We start from the raw sequence: 27,727 nt of genomic DNA, 5'->3' as shown, positions 1-27,727 counted from the left end.
TTAAACTACATTTATGCAGGCTGTTCTGGTAAAAAGAAGCTACATCTGCAATGTAGCTGATCTGACAATCCGTTACAAAGAAAAGATTTGACTCTTTATGATTAATTTTCTTTCTTTCAACAAACATATTCTTAGCAGTTGTCATGATTTGAAAAACACAATCCAATGACTGAAAGGTGATCCTGTGTCTATACTACTTCCGTGAGCCTGCGGTCCTTTAATCATGCCTTAATTTATACAAAGCTCTAGAAGGCAAGTTGTAGAAATTTCCTAGTGCTGATTCTTTTGCACTCTGCATATTGTAGAAACTATAGGAATAATGGCTGGAAGTCACTGATGAACATAGTATTTTGTAGAGAGGCACAAGTCCACTTTGTTTTCTCATCCAAGAAGCTGTGATGATGCTCAGAACCATGAGGTCTGCATTGAGGCTCAGCACTGGGTGCAGAACCACAGCAACGAGCTCTGCTAAGAGAGGACAAGGCTGGCATCCTGTGCCACCGTCACGGAGTTTCTAGATTCAAGCTGGTTTGGTTCAGTGTGGTTTAGAGTGCGTGCAGATGGGGCAATTTTACATCTGTGAGCAAACACTATGCAGACCTCTTCTGATTGAGAAAGAACAGTTTATGGGAAACCTGTTTGGAAGGATTACTTGGCCAAATCTAATTCTTCTTATTTTATCCTAGTTTCTCCTATGATTTTTGTAAAACTATAGTCACTGTATTTCCAGTCAGTTGTGCCTCTTACATATAGTTTGGGAGTTTACTCGTGATCTGAAACAGTAGCATGAAATTATACACAGAATTTGTGATCTGTATGTTAAGATTTTCTGTTCTCACTGACCTTGAAAGCTCTTAATTACTCATTAAGGCCACTGATTATTTTGGCAGAACAATGGGCTGTTCAGTCAGTGAACTAGCTAATCCTGCAGTATTTTGATAGATATATTTTGACTGTAAAAGAACCACACAAAAAAGGCGACTCAAATTAACTGGAAGTTTAAGTGCTGGAGGCTAGGTAGCTCTGTGACAAATACTTGCCCTATAAATGGTATCTGAGGCACTTAAAAACAGAACAAAAACCAGTACACACTCACTCTTTCCTATTCCATTCTCACAACTCAGCCTTACTGTCGCTAATTATTATGCAAAATTTGTTCTTGAATTTATTTAAAAACAAAAAAAAACCCCAAACCAGCAACAAAACACCAAAACCTTAAACTGCCCCCCATATATTTCTAAAGACAGTTGGTAAAATATATGATTTTCCCTTTCGTTTTTAAAAGTCTTTGCGGCTAGTGAATTGTGGTTGTAACAATTAGAGTAAAACCAGCTTCTCCTGGTCCCTAGTATCTCCTAGTACTTTCCATTGTTTTTCCTTTTTTTATTTTTTCTTAATAAATCAGTAAGTAACTACTAATGGTAGATCAACACGGGGCTTCCAATTATAATTTTGTTCTGTATCTGAGAGTGGAATAGTTATGCCTCGCCAAACTTGTAAAAATATTTTTGAGTAAGATCTATTTTAGCAGAAGACAAGGGAATGCAGCCTCACTTCTATTTTTGTCATGATTCTAATATAGGAAGCAGCTTTCAAAGCCCCTGCCAGTTGCCCTAAATGTCTGTCTGAAAGTGCTAAACAACAGTCAATCCCAACTGTTCCAGATTTATTTATAACTGACTTCTTAGTTATCAATTAGGGCTGCAGCATCACACATCCTACATTCCTGTCTTTGAGATTCACTTACGTTCATGTTAAGCTCGGTAGGTCAAATGTTTGTGATTTATTGTGATCCTATATAGGCAGCATCTGCACAGAAGACAGAGTGTTATTACCAGGAGTCGAAGTGTAAAGTTTGAATGTGTGTTATAGTTTTTTTTTCACAGCTTTTTGTTCTGTTTTATAGTTATAAACAGTACTTGTTTTCCAAAGTTATTGTGGAATGATTGACAGAATTACCACAATAAAACGCCTCTGCTTCTTTAGAAGTTCCTTTAGAACTAAAATTGTAATTTTTAAGAACACTTATTTTATTTTAAGCTGTTTTGATGCATTATCTGGCATTTTTTTTAAAAAAAATAATATTTGAAAAAGAAAAGAGATATTTGAAATTATGCTTGGTGCAAAATTCAGAGACATGACTCATTCAGCTGTCAAATGCTCATGAATTCAGATGTTTTCTCCCTTCCTTTTTCTAGATGTCTTTTCTTCCATGTTGCATTGCTAGCCTGTAAATTCTCTGACTTTTTTAATATGATTCTTTCAAATGGAAAACATGTAAAAAAAGAAAAGAAAATTATAGAGGAGAGAATGAGTTGGTGTTTGTGTGCTAGCAATCTCAAAGGAAAACAAGAAAAATGGATTGTTGGAATGCAGTGGGGGTGATGTGGAGGCTAATCCTTGTTCACATGTTAATAAAGCCTGATCTCCAAGGCTTCACCCACCTACTTGAATGTGCCCCACTGGCAGTAAAATTGAACCCTGCTCTTTCTGAAAATATGCCATCACTTCCACTTGGTTTTCAGTGTTCTTTTGATGGACAGCCTTTTCTATTACTCCTTCGTGTCTGTAGGGTCAGACCAGTGGGCAGCACCTGGACTTACAACAAAGTTCTTTTTTTTTGTTTTGTTTTGGTTTTGTTTGCTTTGATAAGCATTCTTTTAGAGGTTTGGAGCAGACGACATCCGTAGTTGATGCCATGGGTCAGCATTGTCTGCTGAGTTTTACAATGGGCAGTTTTACACCGTGGTTTTCTGTCTTTATTGTTACCTCCAAACGATGACATCCCTCACAGTCATAAGTGTATTAATACAGACTTCCAGTGACTACTTATTGGCATAATTTATTGAATTTGTGGGATATTTACTATGTTGGTGCAGTATATAAATTCCCAATAGTTGCGCTATATTAGGAACACTTGATAATCTTAGGGCTAGGCACAAAAGGTTACGGGAACTGTTAGCCATGGCTCATCTGATCAAGAATGAAATCTGAAAGATTAAAATAAAATGTTGCTTACAGTCTAGTGACCTTCCCCACCACTGCCACCCCTACCCCCGACCCCCTAAGGGCTTTATCTGGTTAGTTTAGTGAGCAATTCAGGCCATAGATGTCTAGTTAGTTCTAGCAAGCCTTATTAGCTAATTCATTAATTAGTATGGTTGATTACCTTAGGTGCAGTGGCATATAAGCTGTTTTCAGCACTAGCTGGAGTCCAGAAATATTCCTGCAGCGTTGTGCTTGAACGAAGAAGGGTTTCCTGGATTTGGCATCCTGAGCAGGATCATATCACCACTGGTCCACTTAAGCACATTACCTCAGATTTAGTGCTGGACCCAATGGACATAAATGGTTTTGTGGGAAATATGCTGAACTGCAGTCTTCAGCGTGGGGAGTTACATAAGGCTCATTTCAGTGCAGTGCCAGCATTGTGATTTCAGACCTTCAAGGATCGCAGATCGACATGGCACAATGTTCCTCAAGTACACCTGTGCTATCTACATTGTCCAGGTTTTCCTGTTTTCCCAGAGGTTTCTGTTACCCTTTGAATCTTGCCTGCCATCACAGGAAACGCTGTCAGCATGTGTTTAGGAAAGCAATCTGCCTTGGTCAGTGGTTGAGTTTTGGTTAGTATAATAACAAAACAGAAGTAATGTAATAGATCAAACAGCTCCCACAGGATGCATTGGTTGCTACTGAGTTCAGTATTCAGGTTGCTGAGAGGAGAGGGACTGGTGGCACGCAGCTGTTTTGTCACTGAAAGTATTATGCACTTGTGCAGGAGAAGCTGATAACAGCTGATGATGCATATTAAGAGGTTCCTGTTGCTAGTTCTGAGCATTGCCTTAACATTTCTGTTGACCCCTCCTGTGCATTGTAAAGCTTAGCACCATGTTTTTATGTTGGTGTCATCCATGAGTTGACTTTAATGCTTTGCTTCTGAATAAGGCAAATTCATTCCTATTGCCTGAAAAATCTTTGGATTATTTCCTTTGGCATCTGTTTGGATTATGTTAGTAACGGAACTAGCAAAATTATAAATGCCATGTGTTGGTCTTGGGTAAGCAGATGCCTGGTTTGTAATGTGTTTACTTGGCTTTCACCACAGGATTTTGAGAATTAAATGCGGTTTGTGGCTAAGTATTTTTTGGGTACCTATGAGATGCTGAGAAGTAATGACATATATGCTAAATGTTAGCAAATGTAGTCATACTTTGCCATGGCACAGTCTATTATTCTATGACAAAACCCAGATAATTCATATTTTATTTTAATAGAAATTGATGGGGTTTTTGCTTATTTGCTGGCCTGCTGAGTTAAGCAGTGTTTATGCTAACTACAGTAATTTTTTTCCCTTTTTTTTTTTTTTGTTAAACAGATGGTGCTGTTTCAAAAACATCCTTTAAGTTTTGGGTTTTTTTTTTTTAACAGATTGCTAGCTTTAAAGCAACTTTTTAAAAAGTCTACTGACTTTTCTTTGTGATAACTATGATTTTTTCTAGCAGTCACTGAAAACTGCACAACTTACTTTAAAAAGACAAAAACTATGCTAAATAATTCCTCTGCTCCGTTCCATCTAGGTGGACTGATGTTTGGATAAAGAAGAGATTTAGAGTAAGAAAATGAAGCATAGCAGAGCTTGGAGATAGGATGTGTTTGGGATGGGGAGAATGCTTTGGCTTTACAGTTGATTTAGATGTGTAGTGCAGCAGTCTGATCTGCATGTGTTTTCCCTGTTCTTCACTTAGTTAATTTGTTTATTGATAAAAATAAGCACATTCTCCCTACTGCTCCACAGGGGACACTAAGGGTTAACAAGATCTCCTGAAGAAGAAAATAGCATATGCAAAGTTGCACAAAGTAACACTATGAAGTGATTTCCATGCTTTAATTTAAAACAAGTGGTGAGAGACAGACTGTAGGAGCCTTCCTGATGATATCTAAGGTATCGTTAGGTGGGAACATTATTGTTGGTAGTCTTCTGACTGATCTTGATTTCATGGATTAGGACCATTTGCATGGTTAATTCCATTGTCACTGTGGTAGCAATGGTAGCTTCTGCCAGAAGAGCAAGAATGAACAGTTGCAAGGAGAAAGTATGTAAGTCATAATCCTAATTTCATCAGTCATATTCACAAGAAGGTATCTGGTTTGTCTGAACACAGCAATCTGTTGTACTGAAACTAACTGCTTTGATTTAGCTGATATAATACCGTATCACCAAAGTCCAGCATAGAATGCCCAGCCACCTCTTGTGTTCTAAAACCTGAAGTCAGAGGTCATAATATTTGTGAGAATGGAAAATGACTTCCCTTATCCAGAAATACATTGGATGACAGAGAGAGATGCAAGATCTTTTTAAAACTTGGTTTCCATATGTTCCAGCACACACATGTGCGGCATCAGCCTTTTACCCACTGACATCCGAGGCCGTGTATTTAATTTGTAGTCCCCGTGTCTTTCCACAGCAGAGCAGCATAATCTCAGATCAATGCAATTCACTCAGTGTGTGATAGCTGGGCAGGTACTGCATTTTGCTACAGAAGAGCACATTACTAGCTTAAGGTAGGTTTTGTACAGAATTTTCTCATAGTTTTTTGATGACTTTTGTTTAAACCTCCCTTTGTGGAGATCTGCACATTATTTCCTGTCTTGTCCTAAATAAGGATTCTTGCTAGTGTACTGATAATGATGATTTTAAGCTGTCTGTCTTTGAGACTACTGTGCCAGTTATCAAAGAGCATTCAAGGAGCTTGCTTCGTATAATGGAATCTCTGTCCGTAAAACAATGCCACTTGTAATTTCTTTATCTAGGGGTAAACAAGTATCTGATGAGGCAAAATATAAAAATCTTTTTTGAACAATTAAGCCTAGGCAGAACAAATCTGATTTTGAAGTAGCATTGCAGGATTATTCTCTCCCAGCTTTTCATGTTGCTTTCACCAAAAGCTATTTTCTTTCAGAATTGCTAGGTGGCTATAAATTTTTTAATCCCTGATGAAACTACATTTTTCTGGCAAGCATTTGTTGACCCTTTTTCAATCTGCAATAGAAAAATGACCAGGTCCTTTCAGAAGGGGCTCAGCATCCATAGTCTCCACAGGATTTGGTAGTAATGGTGTTTCTATCAGTCTTGCTTGTTAATTATGACTACAGTAACTGTTTAAGTTAATAAAGCTATTTATTATGTGAAGAATATAATGATTGTAGCCAAACATTCCTAATGAAATTTAGGTTATTACTGAAAACCTTGTTTTGAGAGCCAGTGCTGTGCAAGTTTAGAAAGGATGGGTGGTTTTAAGTTCAAGAATGAAATCTGGGGTTCTGGGTTCTACTAAGAAATCATAAAGCAGAGTAAATCCAACTCCAGCAGCTTCTAGCTTCCTCATTAGTAAAACCCAAATCTTATTATGAGGGAAAAATCTTTTTGAAAAATTAATTTCTCTCTTTCTGCCTACTTCCTTCACTTCTTTATTCTCCTTATGTTGTGTCAGAAAGCTTTTTCCAATCAAGACATGACAATTTGATGTAATTCCCTTAATTACTGGATCAGCTCCTTTTCAGGACTGTTCTTGAGCTGCGGAGGCAGCATTGGAGGAGTGGGGAGATATTGGGCTGCAATTACTGATAGTGGCACTCAATTATTATTCTCAGTTATTATTGTGTAAGAATTGATCTTGGAACACCATATGATTGATAACACTGTGTAAGAAGTCTCTTGTGAGATTTTATGTAATGGGACTGAATCAAATTATTTGATATCTACTTGTAACAGAAAAGAAGGCTGTTGTCCAAATTTAGATCTCAGTCCTGTCAATAAATTTATCGCTCATTATGGTTGAATTATGGTTGAATTTTAGTCTACAGGACAATTGTCTATGAGCAGACTTTTCTTTTGTTTTTTCTTCGTTTCTCCCTCCAAAGACTTTGAAGTTCTTGAGATAGCTCTGACAATCTCAAGAGATTCTTGGTTATCCACCAGTATCCTGGCATTTTTGGGCATTTTTGGTAGTTCTTTTGTTCAGCTGAATAAGATTTTTAGGATCAACAGTCAAATCACATAGAATAACACTATGTCTTTGTACTGTAATATGTTCTATGTGCACAACAGACAAATAAAGGACTAACTTTTCTGTGTTTTTAAGAAGTAATATGAATTTGGAGTTAATGTGTCATACATGAAAAAATTTCAGAAGCTTTCCATCACCTATGCTCCTCTTTATTACTCAAGCAGATTATTTAAGCAGGAAAAGTTCTGTTGCCTCCAAAGGGGGAGTTCAAGGGATATATCACAGGATAGTCCTAGAGTAGCTTTTCCAGTGCATATTGCTGATATGATAAATTTTACTGTCAGACTTATTTGTTATCTGCATGAAAATTTAGATTTTAGTAGCTGGTATTTGAAGATGAATATGAGTTTCACATGATTGCTAGAGAAACAACTTGTTTTCATACTTCTCCTCACTAATGTGCTAATCCCCAGAGTTTCCAGAAAAACACTTGTAAAATGGCAGTCCTGTACGATGCTTTCAATTTCAGCCTGCAAGTTCATCTGTCAACCAGCCACTTTTGCATCTGAATCTGTTGGAAAGTAGTTTATATAATCAGAGGGTTGACTGCCGTGGCTAACCATTCACTTAATTTTACAACATTAGTAATTGTTAGAAGAGTTTTGTAGTCACAACTGCTCAGAGGCTGTTGAGAATATTTTGATAAGTGGTAAAATGCGATTTTTACAACACAAGTCAATATGGAAGGTGGTTTTGCTGTATTCAAAAATACAGTAAATTCTAGCCTTCTTCTGTTGGTCTGTGAGATTATCGGAAGAACATGGGATGTCTCCTAACTCCATCAGCAATATTCTGGCCTGTATCTAGAGGCCTTGAACTTCCCACAGAAAAAGTTTAGGTTTCTAAAAGACCTTACTGATTTGTTGGTAACAATTAATGGAGGTGTACTTTGGAAGCCCATATCGTAGTCTGCGTTCTATTTATCGTTTTCTCTTGAATTGTATCTAATAACTGAGTTTTACTGGGCCTGATGGGCTAGGTAGTATGTTACATGAGGAAAGATACTTCGGCCATGTCTACTGCTTCTAGGAAAGTCAGTTCTGAAGTTCATACACATCGCATCTGCACCTACTCATAGTCTTTTTTCATAAGTCTCCTGAGTCTTTGGGGAAAACTAAAGGTCATGTGTTAGAGTTTTGTGATTTTCTCTTTCCAGAACAAAGTCTTTCCATAAATCATCTAGTCGCCTTTTTGTTGCTCATGCCAAAGAGGTAGGCCGTTTTCTCTCTCTCACTGCCTGGAAGTGTTAAGATTGCAATGGGATTTCTTATACTTTACATGAAATATCTATTTTATTACAGTACATTAAATTAAGTCACAGTTAATGTTTAGGCTTGTCTCAAGGGGATTGCTGCCTCCTAAATCTGAAGAGCAGCTGGTTGAAGTCTAGTTCATGCATCTATTAGTCACTACGCATCGTCACAAACTTTCAATCAAAAGCCAATTCAGTAGGTTCTGCTTAAATAGCAATTTCAAGCATCCGCATTCTGGACTGTAGCAGTAAGTTTGTTTGGGCAGATGCTGAAATAACTGACTAGGAGTTTTCACTAAGACTTACCTGCATGTAGTGCCCAGTGCAGGACTGGCAATATTTATTAATTAAAAATGTCTGACCAGCTGGAAAGTAGCCTAAATCTTTGGACTTTTGCTTTCTTCCGCTGAAAATCTTTGTATTTATTTTACCTCATGCTGACATTATGCATGAAATAGAACCTGAAATCAAGCAGACAATTTATATTTATCTGGGATTTTTCTATGTTAATGTTGCTTGGAGTAGAATTGGAAATTGGCTTATTTGCAAGGAAGAGTAACAGGTTTTGTTCGAACTTGGAAACTGATCTCTCTTCAGCCATCTGTTCAGAGTAAAAGCAGCAGCAGCAGACCTGACCCCCTCCCGACGATGACAATAACCTGCTCTGCCCAGAGCAATCACCATTTCATATTGCCCTTGAAATTGAAAAATTTGAAAAATCTGAATTTACTTGCTTTTTTTTTTGTATTTATGAATGTGAAGGCTGCTGACCCAGTAAACTTCACAAAGACAGCTCTTGCCTCATCAAAAATTTAGTCTTTGTCATATGATTAATTAATGTGGCTATTCTTATAACTACAATAAACCAAATTATATGTTATAGCCTTTCTTTTATGTTTTTATACCCGTTAATTCTGATTTATAACTGCCATAGATCATGTTGCAGTCTGAAGTTTTAAAATGGCTGTGACCTTTGAAAGAGGAGACAACCCTATAAATTTGCTGTTGCAATGTTTTACACTAATGTAGACATAAAAAGCCAGATAAAAAGAGAGTCTTTACTATGCTTGTAGAATATTCTTTTATTCTTAAGAAAAAAAAAAGGCATGTCAATGTTTTCTTTTTTGGTACAGGTGGGTAGGAGTATTTTTTACTATAGGATAAACTGAGATGGTGTATGTATACTGGGGTGGGTTTTTTCTCCCCCACAAGTGGTGAAAGTCTTGAAGTAGCTATGAGTAGCAAATTCTTTCTGCTTCTTGACACATCTTGGAATTGAAATGACTTTATAAATCCTTAGCTGTATATATTCACCATAGCCCTTTTGAGACTTTGTCCTTTCTATTCAGCACTGAAGTGCAAAAGAGCCATTGGGGCACCCATATCCCAAAAATAGTGCGTGTCCTCATGGAGCAAGCAGGCGTTCTGTGAGTGGTTTGGGGTTTTTTCCATTTGAATTGAAGATGTGGGGGGAAATCTCTGCATATTTATGACAGCGTAGGAGATTGTAATTTCTCTGTTATTTGTGATATGGTCAGATCATTAGTAGGAAGGGTTAAATGTTAGTTTCCATTCTTTTGGTAATCTCAGTGATGTGGGCTGTTTAATGGTAAAAGCCACGTTAGGAAGACATGCCATTTATTTTGCAGAAGCTACTGATACAGAACCTCAATTTTCATTCAACTCTTCCATATGATCTGCTTACTTGTTGACTTTTCTTGATATGTATCCTGCCTTCCATTTAACTATGCGCACTTATTTGATTGCTATTTAGATTCAGGATCCAATTATTTTTCAGGGGAACTGAAGATATGGAGTACATACCTATAATTGAAACCAAAAAAACATACCCCAAAACCTGTCTTTATTGTGGCCTATGGAGAATTTCTTACATATAAGACTACTCAGTACTCATGAAAAACATGTAAAAATGAATATGAGTCTTACTGTAAATTTCTTATACACCTTTCGTGTTTTAGAGAAAGGAATCAGTAATGGGGTCATACGCTGCCTGCCATTTAAAATTAGACTGACTAAAAGAAATTTGTCTTTGCAGCCCTGACTAATACGTAATTTCACTCTTCTGCGGTAGCTAAGTGAGATTACAGCCCTTTCTATTTTGAGGTTTCTTAAGGATTTAAAGTCTTTGATTTTTTTTTTTAAATGCAGTCATGCCACTGCAATATTTAAAAGAAAGTCTGCATTTTTTTAACCCCTCAGGTTTTTATTTTTCAAAAATGACTTTAGTTTTTAATAGTCGTTTCATCTTTGGGTTTAGAAATGTGTTTTATTCATGTTCAAAGCATCTTGTAATAAGATTACTAAGGGTGACTTTGAGCAATGACCCTTTGTCATCACATTAACTGATTTAGAAATATGGTTCACACTGTTTCTAAATGTCCCTTTGCTGTGGAGTTTGAAAAGAAATTTATTCTAAAAGTTCTCGAGAATACAATCATAATTAAATTCTAATCAATTTTTAAAAATCCAGAAAAAAATAGAAGAAGAAAGTGCTATTTATATGCCATGAAAACAATGTCTATTTAAATATTGACTTTTTTTGAGGTAGCCGTCTCAACCATCTAAAAATAAACCAAAGAAATGAGATGAGAACATTAATTTTCTTTGCCGGTTAAACTCCAGCTTTTTTTTTTTTTTTTTTACATAATAATGTGAGGTAGATACACATATTGAAATACTCTTATAAGAGATCTTAGGTGGATGGTAGATGTTATTGTAACCTTAGAGCCTATAAAAAAAAATCAGAGAAGACAGAGTCTAAACTTTAAAAAGATAGAATGAAAGCAAATGTGCTTCAAAGATAGTTTTCAAGTGTAAGTAGTCCTTCCATTTTGCTTATGAGTTTAACACTTGTGACTACTCAAAGTCTGTTCTGACTTGCTACGCAGTATGTAAAGAGAAGAGAAAGTCCTTCTCTTTGTTGTTTTAGGTCTGCTACTCAACACCAGTGTTATAAAACTGAAAATGCGTGACCCTGAGAATATGATTTCTATATGTGATATTTAAGTGGGCTGAATTTTGGGAAGTATGGATTTGAGGTCAATTACATAGTCAATCAATAGATGGTATGCAGACCTCTGACAGGGATATTCAGATATTCTTTGACCTTATGTAATTCTTCATAACAATTTTTTTCTTTGTCTGAAAAGTAGCTCTGATTCAAAGATCCAGAAATAGTTTAATCTTTCCCTCTTGGTTATATAACTTTTGAATGCCAAAATGCTGGCTTTGTACCAGAAGATGCAGCTTGTGGTTGATATATTTGAACAGCAATTTATATGTTGCTGTTCTCAAATGCAAGAACTTAAAGAACTTATTAATTACCTTTAGTATTCACAAGTTGAGCATAAAATGGTAAATTGCAGTTAATTTAAACAGATGGAACTAATTCACAATTAACTAAAATTTCAAAGAGAAAAATTGTGATTGAATTCAATCCACTCTGGACTTCATTAAGGGAGAGATCTGTGCAGCTACTCCATTAGCACCTTTCTGAAATATTCCTCATCACTAAGTAACTAGAGACTGTTCAGATAACCTTAGCACTCATAATGTTAGTAATTAATCACTTAAAGTGAAAGGAGTGTAACAACTGTAGTATACCAAACTTTTTTCCTGCCTTCTCCCTTGGGCTACAAAACACAGTCAATTATTTAATTTTATTCCACCTGAGTTTGTGTCTAAGGATGGAGCTGTTTAAAGAAGGAGGTTTCTAAGTTTAGAAAAATAAAATAAGCCCCTCCCCCCCCCTTTTTTTTATCATCTTTTGTTCATGGATGCTTTCAAATGCAGTCTGTCTCTTGCTGGAGGGCCATGAAAGGCATGAAGTGGCATCATCTTTGAGAAATATTTTGGTCTGGATGACAACGTAGTCTTCTCTGATAAACTCTGCCAGCTATGGCTTGCTAGATTGAATGGTGTATACAAGGTCAATGTGTTTACTTTCACTCTTGCCTTGTGCACTTAATACACATTCTGCCTTAATAAATGTTCGAGTAGTTCTTTTCATTTGAATTACATTGAGGAAGGATGGGCAGAATACATGCATGACACACTTCTGGATAAAACTCCAATATGTTTGCCTGTAACCTGCACCAACATGCCGGTTTTTAACTTAAAAGTACAAATATCAAGATTCCGCTAAGAAAGGCGGAATAAGTACCTTAAGCTTTCCATCTAGTGTGTTGTTTTGAAGAGATCACTGAAGCCTTATTACAAAATATGCTCTCAGTAATACAGGAAGGTTCCCATCATTAAAGAAGGTATGCCTATGTTGATATTAATTGAAATATTTTCCAGACTGTCTAGCCTGGCAAAAATGCATTTGCAGACTATAGCAACATTATATGGTAGTTCAAGTGTATCTTGTATTTCAAGTGACAGCCTTCTTTCAGGTTTGTGGGACACAGTGTATAGGTCAGATTTTCAAGTTTGTTCTCAGCAAGGTTAAATGAAATTAGACCAACTGGACTAAATTATCCTTTTGTAGAGAAATTGTGTCACTGTTTAGATGTCAGAATGGGATGTGAACAAAGGAGCTTCGTTCTTGTACTGCTTTCCATAAAATAATGAATCCTTGAGCTCTCAAGGTTGAGGAGCTCCTAGGCTGTGTTTCAGAACCTAGGCACATTAATCTTTCTCATCTTCCCTCTTCTCTACGCTCCTCTAAAAGTTGTGGTGACTTTTCTTACAACAAAATACAATGTTGCCCTTTTCCAGTGAATTGCAAAGGGCAATTTTTATTGTCACACTACAGTGGTGTCTTATACCAACATCTGAGAAGGAGCTGGATTGTTTCTGCTCTGCCAAGAAACCATATATCTGTGTATATAGATTATTCAGCTGTTGTCATGTACTTTGCTGTTTTCTGGGGCTTCAAATGTCTCATCTGTTTTACTTTGTGGAATCTGAGTCAGGAGCAGTCCTTTGAGCCCTCAAACCTTTAGAAACATTGAAAGGGTTACTTCTGAAGTTTGTCTGCAGCACACTGCGACAGCACGCTACTGAGTTCTGCTGCAGATGGTCAAAGTTTTGAAATCCATCAAATTTCTTACTTCTTGGAAAAAAAAATGTGCTCTAAGTCATATGACACCCGTGATGCACAGAGAGGAGAATGTGCTGAAGCACTTGATGCTGAGCAATTTGAAGCCATTTTCAGCACCTGCTAAATAATGCAGGTTATTTGGATTAATGCATTTTTGTTTTGGAGACCAATCATCTTATTAATTCTACCTCACCTACTGTCTTTAAACATGAATTAAGTTTCTTTTAAACCTAGATGCCCCTGTAACTGACCATTGTGAATGTTAGAAGTCAATTAGCCATGCAAATAAGGCATTTAGGAGATTAGGCTCGTCTCTCACCGTCTGTGGAAGAAGTAGGAATAGAAATGCACAGTAGAACAGGATGAAATGCCTAAAGTAGATGTTTTTGAGAATCTCTTCAGGAAGGAATACTCTTAGCTATAATGTTACAGAGTTATAATGCTACAGCCAAATTTAGCATTTAAATTCAGCTGACAGTAAAAGAAAATTAATTACTGTTAGTTTATAGATTGTCATTCAGTTTTTCTTTAAATTGTGGATAAAGTTATTAAAAATGGTAGTTTGTTTCTATGCAAAAATGTTATTTGATTATCAAAATGCATCTAGTGTGAAATTATTATTTACGCCATGTCAGTTTTAGAATGCGTATTTTCTGATTTAATATTATATACTGGAATCTGAGCTCACAGTGCAACTCCTGCTATGGAGTTCCAATCAAATGGAGCGCATCCACGGTAGCATGTATTTGCTTGTATGAGCGAGCGGATGCAGCTTTAAACAGTGGTACGGAGAGCAAGGGACTAAGTCTTCAGTAACAGCAATGCCTAGCGCTTCCCACTGCTCGGGGGATGGAGCTGCACCTTTCTGAATATAAAGCCCTATGGGTTTCTAGGAAACGGGTAAAAATACCTTTAACTCTGGCAGGTATCTTTCTTGTCCATATCAGCTTCTACATGATCCTTATATGATCTGAACTTCATTATCTTTCATTTCAGTGTAGTCTTTGTTTATATTGAATATCTGGAGTCCTGGAATAGATGTACAATCATCATGTTTTAATTAATGCTGGACATCACGTTATGCTCATCCAGCCTGCTTGCTTTTCTGGGTTAACATTCGACTGCTACTTGTACCTGCTTAGTTGTCTTTCTTCAGAGGGCCCATAGCCACCCTGTAGCAGGCAGGAGAATGTGTTAACAGTCACAGAGGTCTAGAGGAATGAGGAGGTGTTAACTTGAACTTCATGGCAGGCACTAGCCCCACGTTAGAAAACTGAATTCTTACTAACTTGGACTGCTCTTGTAATCCAGCAGCCAGAGAAAATTAATGACTATCTGTTAGATTAATTTTAACTGGTTTGTGAAATTATGATCACACTGTTTTCGTACTCCCAAATCTCTGGCAAGTCCACCTACCACAGGTGCAACCTCTTACTATGACCTAGAAAAACCTGATAAAGCTTCATAGAAGAAAGAAGTGTCCCCAGCTGTGGCCAAGATTTTTGCTAAGTTGTTAAGCCACAATAAACATTTCTGAATTTTTTGTTTTGACTTTATACTAACAAAATTTCCAATATTTTGCTGTTTTAAGATTATAAACATCTGAAATAGATAAAATTTTATATTTTAGGGTTTGAATCTTATGATCTGATCAGAAGAAAAATCCTAAATGTTTAAATCTATTTAAATATATTGTAAAGTATGCATAAATGTATGTGGATTCTTATCTCTATTTTATAGTACTGGAATGATCTGCACTGCATCTTCTGTGACTTTGTCTCACAAGGCATCTACATAAATTTAAGGCAAGGATTGGTCTGAGCCATAAATTGTGATCAGCTGGCTTTGGAGGTGTAGTTGCCATGGTAGTCTTCTCCCACTACCTAGTTTTCTGACTGGGACATTTTATAAGGCTGCAAGATCTACTAAACTAAAGATGCTTTAATTTCTATAAAGTTTTTGCTCTGATATTTTAGTATAATCAGAAGGGATGGTGTGAAGTGAGGAAGATGTAACAAAGGCATTGATGGAAAATAAAATGAAGCAAAAAGTGATAGTGATTACAAGATATTTATTTTCAAACTCAGTAAATGTAATTAGTTTTGTAAATTCTAAAATTATAATGTTGAAGTGTGTTTAATGCTTTAGAGGACTGTTTAAGAGAATTACATCTGCTAGAGAGGTAACCAATGTTTTTACTCAAGAAGTATTTAACTTTTTATTGGGACTAGTACCATTAATATACTCCAACTCTAGGTATGCAAGTTCCTTGTTTGCTAGCAAGAGTGATTGTCAAACTGTTTTGTTTTCTTAGGCAAGGCAGTCTTTCTAGGTGTGTTCTGGGCTATAACTATGTTGGTAACAAACTTTTTTTCACCTCTGAAAACAAACAACTGCACAGAATTTAATATTCTTTGAGGAGTCCCACAGGACTAGAGATGGTAAGGTAAGAGGTAATTTGGTAGATAATAACTACAGAGGAGAACACTTTTTCAGTGTCTATCTTATTTACTTTTTTTATAAATCAGGGTTGTGCAGTATTTATCTATAAAGCACAGGTCAAATAGTGTTTACTCAAGACTTAGTGCAAAACAGCGTAAATCACTACTGTACTAATGGCAAACAGACTGTGTAAAGCTATATCAAAGGTTGTCAGTATTTAAATATGGTGTATCATCGTGTAGGCATTTAGTTTGTGTCAAGGAAGTCTAGCAGTCCCTGCTGAAGCTCCAGCTGCCTCTAATTGCCGCAGATTTTCTGAAAAGAGGTAGCCTGTAAGACACACAAGTGCCAAATTGTTAAAGGTCAAAGCCATCACATTCACATTCAGTGAGAAAACTGAGTTGCACTGATTATGAAGCAAAAGAGCAGTGCACGTTCAATATAAAATTCCTCTTAACTGGGCAGTTGTGTTCAAGTCTATCGGCCAGTCTTTAGATGGCTTTGCTCAGTGTAGAGTGTGCTGTTTTAGTTTCATTTCTAAGGTAGCAAAAGCATGCACTGCTTGGGTCAAATCTTCATTCAAATATAAGAACGCTAAGTAAAACTGAAGGCTTTCTTGCCAGCTGAGGTCAGGAGAGCTCTGAATGCAACACACTTAGTTTTCCTGGCCAATTTAAAGTCCTAAAATTCTGAATCAATTAGTGCAGCTTTTACTGGACTTTATTCTTTCTTTCTTTTAAGCTGCTTTACTTAAATAAGTGACAACAGCAGGTCTTTGACGCATAATAAAGCACAACGCATGCTATTCTTTTTCACTTATGCTTATTACTTTTAGGTGAGCATTTTTGTCGCAGTTAGGTATTGTGAGCATGGAAGTCTAACTGTTCACCTGTCCATATTTTCTAATATTTATTCATTGTATATAGTAATCAGAAACTGGATGCCTCTGTTGGAAGATGATAATCACTGATGCCAGCACATACTGCTGATAAATAGCTCAGATACAGCTGTTGGATAATAAGAGTGCTTTATTCACCAGCCTATAGTCTTACTGCTCAAAATCAAATAAACACACTCCTATGCAGCAAACACTCTTGTCTTTGTTCTGAAATCAATACTGTGTGAGGGTACAATATTCAGTGAACTTAAATTATGAAGGCAAACTAGCAGCCTTAACAGTTATTTGTAATTTGTATATCTTATTCACGTCTTGGGTTTGTTTTCTTTATTAAAAAAATGCTTTATAAATTAATTTGTTCTTGTTCTTTCTTGTGCCTCTATCCTTTCCAAGGTTATGCCTTTCTGCTGTTCCAGGAAGAAAGCTCTGTACAAGCTCTGATAGATGCCTGTCTGGAAGAAGATGGGAAACTGTACCTGTGTGTGTCAAGTCCCACAATCAAGGATAAACCAGTAAGCAACTTATGCCATGACACTTATGCTGGTTGCTAACCCATTTGATGTTACTTTTTTCAGTTAATAAATAAATACACACAGTTAATTGAGTTGTCTTATTTCCTGCTGCTGTCCTTGCCATTATGTTGAATTGACTTTCTGTATCAGTGTAACATGATTTTAGCATTTACTTCTTTCTGGTAGATGCCATGTTTAATTAACTTTTATATTTAATACTTCTGGTGTCTCGCAGGAGTGTTTACAACGTTAGCTGAAAACAATCGAATTATAATTTTACCCTCAATATTATTTGAAAGAAGAGAAAGCCTTATGCAGTTGAAGAAACTTAACCCCTACCAAATTAAAATACAGATATCTTCAAATATCCCCTGTACTTCATTAGGTTTCTTAATTATTTTTTTTCTGCATCCAATAGCTAATAAATTTATAAGTTGGGTCTCATTAACTTATATTAACTGCAAGTTAAAAACAAGTAAGGCAGACAGCTATAGCAGAATAGAAAACATAGGGCAACTTATTTCTCTTGTTCACATCTCTAACACTCTAATGCTGGTCTTTTTGTGGCTATGGATACATACAGATTAGATGGAAACTACTGACAAATATGATCAGGTAAAAAATGTGCTGCCTATTAAAAGGCTTGCGTAGAGGGCACAGAGACATGAACAACCCAATATTACAGTACAGTAAGTGTCCTTATTTGATTTTTAGGATTAAAAAAAAGGATGTATGAACAGCTTTATTGAAATAACTTCTGAGCAGGTTTTTTTGCATGTAATGTGATTATGTTCTGTCAGCTGTGTTATCTGCTGCTTAATGGAAGTGAGCATTCTCACACTATAAAAACTCCTTTTGTATCCAAGCACAGAAATTAATTTTATCTCTGTCCTATCAGCGCTTTAAAATTTGTGGATCACTGTACCTTATTTCAGGAAAGACAGAAGCCCAAACTGCAACTGTAATTTCACATACATGGTAAAATACTCTGAAAGTCCTTTCACAGATTTCTTATTATAATGGCACTTAGGGGCAGGGAATTAGTGAAGTAGGAGTTTGCTATGATGAAATTTAACTCAAGTCTGGCCTCTAGAGGTGGTAAATGAACTGTCCACCTTCTTCCAAACATTTAGATAAGCTATGTTCTCAAATTCTTTGGTGCTTATACCTCTGATTTACTGTTTTTGCTAAGTTAAAATTATGTTTACATATAGAAATATTTTGAAGTTATTTTGTAATTTTAATGGAGTTTTCAAGTTCCTCTACGAAAACCAATTCTTAATACAGGTGCAAATTCGACCTTGGAACCTAAGTGACAGCGACTTTGTGATGGATGGGTCTCAGCCTTTGGATCCAAGAAAAACGATCTTTGTTGGAGGAGTTCCACGGCCTCTCCGAGCTGGTGAGTAGAAGTGGAATATAGGGCATGTAGAGTCATTCCAGGTGAAGTGGAGAAGATGAGAAAAGATATACAGTACATGTAAAAGAGCGGAAAATATACCCTGTCTTTTCCAAAGATTGTAGCTCGCTTTCTAAATCAATGAGTGTCTGTGAACATTTTTTTATCTTTTAAATAGTTTACTATTTTGGATTTGCAGTAGAAAGTTTTCTCCAAATTTGCATAATATCCTAGAACTTGGATGTTTTTTTGCAATGTATACCATGTTAATCCTAACCCTGATTTGCTTGCTGATGTGCAGACAGTCTCCCCTTTCCTTCAAGTAGATGGCAGACTCCTCCCAGCCACTTTCCAAACCAATTCCAACTGCTGCTTTATGACTTCTCTTTGCCTTTTTTCTCAACCCTAACCTTAATTTTCCAATAGAGCTATAGACAAGGCCTCTCAGCCATTGTCCGGAAGAAAAATTTCTTCTAGCCCAGGTCTCTTGGTAGCCTCACTCTGTACTGAAAACCACTTTCTAGACCCATTCCTAATGTAGCTCTGTTTCTCAATTATTTTTTTCCATCTTTATCTCGTTTTTCTTCACTTTTATTTGCAGAGTCATAGGAAAGAATCCTTAGTCTTTAGCCAGAGGAAACATTTATTTCAGCCCAGATCTCCTGGCAGCCCCTACGTTGATTTGAGGGTCTCTTTTCTGCACTGTTCCCAACTGTAGCTTGGTGCTCTTATCTTTCTTCCTAACCGTTATATTCTTGGGGAACAAATGACAAGGTCACAAAGCCATTAAATTTGAAACATTGTCTCCTAGCTAGGTCTTCTGACAGACCTCACTTCCATTTAGTAGTCTCTCCCGTATGACACTCCAAGTCAGCTGCATGGTTTCTCATTTTCATCCTCTCTAACCTAATCCTAGTTTTCCAGTGTGGTAGTAGCCAAGGCCCCTCGGCCCCTGACTGGAAGAAAGACTTCTGGATCGGTTTTCCTGGTAGCCCCTGCTTTCCTTTGGCAGCCACTTTCTAGCTACTCACTTTGTCTTTCTTGTAATCCTAATTCTTTTAGGAAGCTGTACACAAGGTCCATCAGCCGTTGCTGACAGTAAGATTTCTGCCAGCCCAGGTTTCTTGGCAGTTTTCATTTTTTTCACCATCTTAAAATAAGGTGTAATTGTAGGATGGTAATTATGTAAATAGTAATAATTAAACATTACCCCATTTCTGATTATACCCTTTATAAAACTGTATGGCATTTGACGTGATTACATTTGAAATGCATTACATTTGAAAACTGAGGCCTTTAAATAGTTAACTTCTTCAAATTAAAAAAAAATAATTTCCAGTTTTTCTTGTTTGCAACTTTAAAGATGTGATACAGAAGTTTATCCTAAGATTTCTGAACACTACATGGTTTACTTGCCCTGGAATTCTATCTATTCTTTGTCTGTTGGCAAGAGAAACTTACTGGGACTACTATTGTAAATGTTTTCAAGCATTCCTGATATTTATCCCATACTGTCACTTTCTGAGATCATTACCCTAATGATGATTTCAAATCAGTAGAATGCAGAAGAATTTACTAATCACTACTTGATGCTGATAGTTCTCCTTTACTGTTTGGAGCAAGATTATTATCTCATTCATTAGAATGAGTCAGACATTCATTTGCTGATTGCAAATGGACAGCTTAGCATATGGTCTTCCCTTAATGTGACACACGCATTTATACACTCATACATACAAATTTCAAAATTGTCTCTATTCCTTACATGATTAACTAGTGACAATTTTGTGAGAACTACAAGGTTTTAAACATTTAGTATATCTCTTACATTTTATCTTGGGTGCTAAACTTTAACTTACTATCAAAAGTGTTTTCACACGTTAGCATAAAAAAAAATGTTGGTTTTGCAGGGCCTGTACAGGTCCCAGAGTTTTAGTGAGGGCCTGCCCTTCATCCATCTGACAAAATTGTTTGCCTATCAACTTCTACAGAGAACTAGGTTTGGTGACCATACATTTTCGCACAGTTTATATTCCTCTTCTCCACTTCACTCCGCCTCTTCTCCACTTCTTTCTGCTCTTTCCCTTAACTTTCCTCCTGTGTGTTTTCTCAGCCATGCAGTCAGCCTTTCTTATTTTATTAATGATATTCATAACATCTTTAGAGTTATTCTTAGTGTCAGCAAAAGCAACAAACCATTTTAAAAGATCCACAATCTATTTAATGTTCTACAAAAATACTAAGTTAAGTTGCACCCAAGATGTCGTCTTGCTGTAAGTGCGGTAACTTCTGATGTTTCACAAAATTTTGTTTCAAATGTAAACCACTTCCTTAATGTCTTTTCAGCCTTAGTACTTAGGGCAAAATATCAAATTCTAAATACAAGAAACTCTTTAAGTGATCTTATACATAAACTAGCATTAACAAGCCTGGCTAGAGGTGGGGGAGATCCTGAGTACCTAATCCCAAATACTACAGTTTCAGTTTTCAGTATGATAGATTTTAAAATATTTGACCTGAGACCTATTTTAATGATGTAGCTGCATTTTTTCCACGTTTCAGTCAAACCAGGTTCCTTTTTACAGATTCTGGGTTTTGCCTTTTATGTTTTACTGTAACTCGTGTAGGGTTGTTTCAATCTCTTAAAACTAACATTTTGGGATTATTGTTTTAGATTTTGGAAGACAAGTACGCTAAGGCAAATAGCACTTTTTTTTTAATGCAACAAACCAAACACAACAGTACTATTTATGTTAAAACGGTAATATTTAACAATTGACTTCTTGCAGTTGAATTGGCAATGATTATGGACCGTTTATATGGAGGTGTCTGCTATGCTGGCATTGATACAGACCCAGAGTTGAAGTATCCAAAAGGTGCTGGCAGAGTGGCTTTCTCCAATCAGCAGAGCTATATTGCTGCTATCAGTGCTCGCTTTGTCCAGCTCCAACATAATGACATTGATAAACGGGTGAGTAAAATAGCATGGAGCAGAGTGGTTGTTACTCACAAAACCATACAGAAATGAAAAACATCTTTATATTAATATTGTGTTGGAGAACCCTGTAACCTCTGTTCTTCAGATGACATTTGTTAATTATGTAAAAGTTCATTTAAGCAGCTAAAGCAGAGTGAAAAAATACATCTTAAACATCTTAACGATTTAACATAAACCCAGAAAACAGTTGGTTGTATGCTCATTTGCTCTTAATTTTGTTTTGAATTCTGAAGGTCAAACACTGTAGAATTTGTCAGCTTCTTTCTCCTCCTTTAGATGTTTGTTTATTGTGCATCAACACCTTTGAGTTAGTGGCTACTTATATAGCTTCTGGCATTTCTGCTGTTATTGGGCAACATTTTCTTTTGGCAATGTACATCTAGACTTGTGGTTCTTCAAGCACAGGTTTCATAAGTGTAATAGGTAATGCTGACCTCAAAAGTCTTGAATTATTTAACCAAAACCAGGTGCCAATAGATGTTTGATAGGCCAAGGGCGGGGAAATGAGATGGTTTTGTTCAGTCCCTATGAAATCCTGATTTCTAAATCCCTGGTTCAGGGATAGAGAGAAGTTAAGGTATTTACTGAAATAATGTCTGTATTGCAGACATTACTTAATTTCCAAGATATTTTTTTTTTTCCTTTAGCTCTTCTGTCTTCACCTCTTGAATACATGTACAAATAACACCTGTGTTCTTGGGGACTTGACATTTAGAATTATTCAAAATAGCATACAGCATGCACTGCTGCTATGTATTTTTACAGTGGGGATGGGTTGTTTTCTACTTAATCTAATATAAATTGTTTCATAAGTGATGGGTGTCTATTGTGTGCACTATATGTATAAAAACACACAGCTGCAAAGCCCAAACTATTTTAATTTTCCCTTTAAAATTGAAACTGAGCTTTTTGTTGAATTAGATGAGATCATGGAGTTACCAGTCCTCAAACAATTTTTCTATGGTGCTGCAAAACTTCATGATTTTAACTAAGACAAGGCTATTCCTAAATATTTCTCTTTTTTTCTGAAAAATTTTAAAGGGAGGCTAAGAAGATTAATTCTGGAGTCTTAATCACAGTGTTGAACCCCTTGAGACTTATATATCAGCCATGCTTAAAAACTTGAGGTTTTTTTTTTTCTAAGCTTTAGCATAGAGCCACAAATTATGCTAGCTGGTAGCTTTTTCCATCAATCAGTGCTTTTTCCAGGTGGTTGATGGATAATTTAAGTTTACCTAATTACGTTTTATCAGTTTTTAAAATAGGTTTATGCATGAGTTTGAAGAAGCATGAAGTCTCTTAATCAGTTATGTATTAATTTTATAACCTTATAAATTGAGCTCCCTGAGTTGTACAGCACACATTCTTCAAACTTGTTTCACTAGTAACCAAAACAAGAAAAGGAGTGAGAGAAAGAGAGAATCTATTTCAGAACTTCACAATTCATGCTTTGGAAATGTGAGTAGGTAGGGATCTAGAGAAATGCTGGACATTGGACCTGCTTTCTTCCAGTTTCATTTGAGACAGTGCTGTTTTATTTTACATGATGCTTCTAATTTTAGTGGTAGGGCATCTGATATGCAAAATGGCAGTTATTCAGGCTCGTTCCATGCAATACTAGTAGCACAGTATAATTTAAAAATAAATAAATTGACAGTTCTAGCTGTTCCATAGGCAAGAAATATGATTCGCTACGCAAGCTTTACTTCGATTGAGTAACATTTGTTGAAATGTGATCAGGATAAGCTGAAGTAAAATTCAGCATAAAGCTTTTTTTGTTTAATATATTTCTTATTTTTCAACTTAATATCTCATTCTGTGTTTCATTAATACTGTGTGTATTTAAGTGTAGTTACAGGAGTCAAGTTTTCTTTGCAGTATACAAACCTTTCCAGATTAGTACTTGTGCAGCTACAGCAAAATTATTTATACTAAAAGAACATATAATTCCTTTTTTTTTTTTATGTATTTAAACCACTTCATAAATCATAGAGTCGTAACAATTACACATGCATAAACTAATGATTTCCGCAGAATGAATAAACATTCAATTTAAAAGCGTGGGCTTGATTCTTGGGAGCAGGCACACCGGAGGGAACTCGCACGTTGTCAACTTCTGTAAGAGTATTGTTGCAAGTGCCTAGTCGTGTATCCAAATACTGCTGTGTTTGGCCCAAGTGCTTTAAAAACAAAAAGAATTCCAGTCCTAAGATGTTTATAACTGAGTGTAGGACAAAAGTCGGCAGCTCTCCAGCCTATTTGTAGTTGATGGCGAGGCCACAGCTGAAACTACTATGAAATCTTACTGCATTTCTAGAGGTAAAAATCTTTAGATAGTGATTTTTTCACACATAAGGGGTAGTATTTAAAACAAGTGCATTTAATCTTGTTTAATTTGAATCTTCTCTTTGTTTATTAGTCTGGTCCTGCATTTTGCAGTTCACAACAAAGAAACAAAAATAACTCTCTGGAACAAAAACTCTGATACTCACCAGACCTCTGAAGTTTAGAAATATAAGTTTGTTTTTTTCTCTGTCGTTTTTCTTCCTAAATGCTGCTTTCTCAAGCCCTGCCCCTATAACTGTGTTCACATTCCTCGAGGTTTTTTAGACAGTAGCAAAATCCTTGGAGATGCTATCTTTAGTGTACTTCCATCTTAGTACTTTCATGTACCTAACTTTTCCAAGAAATGCTGAAGAGTGACCAAAGCACATTCTTCTTTCTTGACATTTTCTGACACATAAAGTGGTTGATATGAAAATGTACCTTCCCAAACTCTTTGGGTTAATCCAGCATCAGTTGAAAACCTTCAAGACAGTAAAAAAAATTAGAGTGTTGTTCCTTCTGTTTATATCCAGCAAAACTATGTGATCTTCTTACAGTTATTTTCCTTCTTCCCGGTGCAGGTGGAAGTGAAGCCATACGTGTTGGATGATCAGATGTGTGATGAATGCCAGGGCACTCGCTGTGGTGGAAAATTTGCTCCATTCTTCTGTGCCAATGTTACCTGTTTGCAGTATTACTGTGAATACTGCTGGGCAAGCATACACTCTCGTGCTGGGCGAGAGTTCCACAAACCACTGGTAAAGGAGGGAGGTGATCGACCCCGCCACGTCCCGTTCCGCTGGAGCTGAACCCCAGGCCTCACCCAGCAACAAGTACTGGAGTAGATAAAATCGAGTGAAAAGAGAGCGCTGCCTCAGGGCTTAGTGTTCTGGAAATCTGTGCATTCGTCCTCGACTTTAATGAAGATATGGGTCTTTTTATTACTATTATTATTATTTACAGTCACATTACTGAACTCAGTGTCCAGTATAATACAAACCGGCAGAGTGTAACTGTACTGATTTTGCACTTTGATTCACACAAACATCTGCTTGGTACCTTAATTTCCTACACAAGACTTGTCACTAGTGACATTACGTAGACTGCCATTCTCATCAGCCTTCACTGGGTTGATGTGTATGTGATGAAGATTTTTTTTTAAATATAATTATTTTTATTTTTAAACTGGAGCATGCACTTATTTTCAGAAATTTAGACTTGCCCCTAGCAGATGACTTACCAAAGGTAATATTCACAAGTAGGTGGCAGATGTAGCAAAAACTTAAACAAATATTCAGCAATCATTAGTTTGGGTCATTTAGAGTAGTAATAACCCTTAAAGAAAATAAGCCTTTAGTTGCTCTCCATTTTGACTTGTAAGGATGATACCTCATAAGCTGGATCAGACTTTTTTCTTTTGTTTTGCTGAGGGGTTTTTTTGTTTGTTTTATTGGTTTTTGTTTGGTTTTTTTTTTGTTAGGTCTTTTAGTGTTATGTAAATGTATGCTGCAATAGCTTTTGCTGCTATTAAAATGGTATTACTAATACCATAATACTCTATTCAGGCTAGGGTATCAATTAAAAAATGAATATGTGATTAAAATAGTGATGGCTGCTGAAAGGAGATCAGTATAGCATACAGAAAAGCTTCCAAGGAAGGTCAATATTTTTTGACTGCATGTTTACTTAATCAGGTTGCTGCATGCAATAAATTTTATATATGTCTAATATAAAACCTGCCCACAATGCACAAATTATGAATCTACGTAGGCTACAAAATACTCAGTAACAAAAAAAATTGATTACTGACTGGAGGAAGGCATGCCTCAGTAAATGTAATGCTTCTGAAATTAGGATCAGCCCATTACAGAACGACCTATATTACCACAAATATAAAAACTAGCTGTAGGATATTCTTAAAACAAATTTGTGGATGGTAGATGAAGTACTTTGCGGTGCTCTGTTATATATCGTGCAATTTATTTTATATAGTAAAGTGATTATGTCTAGTACTGTGATCAAACTTAACTGTTAAAGCCTCTGTATCCAACATTAACACATTTTTGACAGTTCCTAACAAGGTACATAAACAGAAATGAGCTCTTAGTTACAATCTCTCTCCTAACGCTTGCATCATTTACGTAGCTGCAGACCTTGTCCGGAAAACCAAAGAGCTCATGCTAGCGTACATACACTACCGATTAGATAGTCTGTCTAATAAACTAGGCACATTTAAGAAAGCTAGGGGAAAAAAGTGGTGCTAAAGAAATGTCTGCATATAAAAGTAACATGCGATGTCTGCTCTGTGGATGTGGCGTTATCTCTCTAATCCCTGGATGTATCCTGTGAAGCTTGAATACAGTTAAGACCTGCTAACACAGTGGACATTTTTTTAGCATGAACTATGGGGCTGCAGATAGCGTATAAATATAAACACACTTGGTATACTAATGATTGTGAGAATGTGTACACTATTTGTTTTCTTTTTCCTCCTTTGTTTTGGCAGTTCTGGGGACAATCTGACTGGATATGACACCGCATAGTAGATTTTAATGTTCTGGTTTTTGTTTGTTGTGATGTCCTTGTTTGTGTCTAATTTAGTAAGCTGTTTTTCCCAATGTTTAGTTGCGAGTATTGGCTTTGAAAGGATTTTTTCTGTTTTTGGAAAAAAAAAAAAAGAAAAAATAGTTTTTTACTGGTTTAAAATGCTTATTATAATTATCCCTTTTGAAGTTACTTCTGGGCGTTTTTGTGATATTGCTTTTCCCAGCCCAGGTGTCTTTTTTTGGTTTTTTTTTTCATCTGTACAAGACATTTTGTTATGCACTACTTTTTCTATCTAGACAGTTTTCAACAGTCGGCTGATTTTTTTTAAAGAAAAAGGCATGCTTTCTGACTGACATGATCTTTTGCAATACCTCAATTTTGAAATATAGGAAAGAAAATGATATTTTCTAAGTAAGTTTATTCAGAAAAATATATATTAATTTAATTCTGCAAGAAAAATGATTTAACAGATGGGTAACTTTATTTTTTTCATGCTTATTTGAGTTTTTTTGAAAATGAAGAAGTTAGAGCTTTATAACTGTAATATTAAAAATCATAGCTAACCTACAGAAATCTACCTAATTATGTGAAAGAAGTAAACCTTTTTGAAGAAATACCCCTCTTTCGTGTAAAAAATACCCCCAGAGAGAAAGAGAGAGAGAGAGAAGCTGGAAAATGTACAATACAGCGTAATGTTGGATTAAATCTAAAACAAAATCATCGTAAAGAACAGGTGTAAACAAAAACTCCATTTGGTGCTGAAAGTTGTGAATAGAAGGTGAAAAAATATTTTCCCTTAATTTGTATATTTATAATCAAGTGTGATTATGCACGACTGACCAGAATTGTGAGAGTTCTTCTGTTTGTATTTTTTTAAAGAGAACTTTTTTTAGTTTATTAAATTATGACATGCTCCCTTTTGTTTTGTAAATGAATGTGCCCCTGAGTTGTTAATATGTTATATTAAAAGAGGGTCCTTCAAAAAAAGCTATTTTTTAAAATATGGAGTTCTGAACTGCAACTTGACTAAGAAGCCCCTGGGTACAACAGGTCCTATTGTGGCCTTTTCTGATGTGAGACTTGAACTAGTCGATTTTTTTGAAGGCTAACCTAACCTCGACTATTTGTTGTTATGTGCAATACTGTTTGTACTGTTTGTATAAAAAAAAAAAAAAGAAAAATGAAAAGAAAAAAGGCATAAATCTTTATTGCAGATTTA

The 27,727-nt window shown here is 36.0% G+C and overlaps 1 protein-coding gene across 7 annotated transcripts in view; it reads left to right on the top strand.

Moving 5' to 3' along the window:
• The window catches only part of CPEB3 (cytoplasmic polyadenylation element binding protein 3), an 85,379-nt gene extending 57,963 nt beyond the window's left edge, over positions 1-27,416 (top strand). For 6 of the 7 annotated variants that reach the window (XM_054071257.1, XM_054071254.1, XM_009570653.2 and 3 more), the window contains 4 exons: positions 17,121-17,239; positions 18,527-18,641; positions 21,428-21,609; positions 24,543-27,416. In XM_054071257.1, coding sequence (XP_053927232.1) covers positions 17,121-17,239; positions 18,527-18,641; positions 21,428-21,609; positions 24,543-24,770 — 644 coding nt within the window. In that variant the 3' untranslated portion in view covers positions 24,771-27,416. The remainder of the gene's footprint in view (positions 1-17,120; positions 17,240-18,526; positions 18,642-21,427; positions 21,610-24,542) is intronic. The other variant, XM_054071260.1, reaches the window with a different exon arrangement.
• Positions 27,417-27,727: the final 311 nt, after the last annotated feature.

This window comes from Cuculus canorus, chromosome 7 (genome assembly GCF_017976375.1).
Source record: "Cuculus canorus isolate bCucCan1 chromosome 7, bCucCan1.pri, whole genome shotgun sequence".
Taxonomy (NCBI): Eukaryota; Metazoa; Chordata; class Aves; order Cuculiformes; family Cuculidae; genus Cuculus; species Cuculus canorus.
Note: the sequence above shows the minus strand (reverse complement) of the source record. Positions and strands in the feature narration are given on the sequence as shown.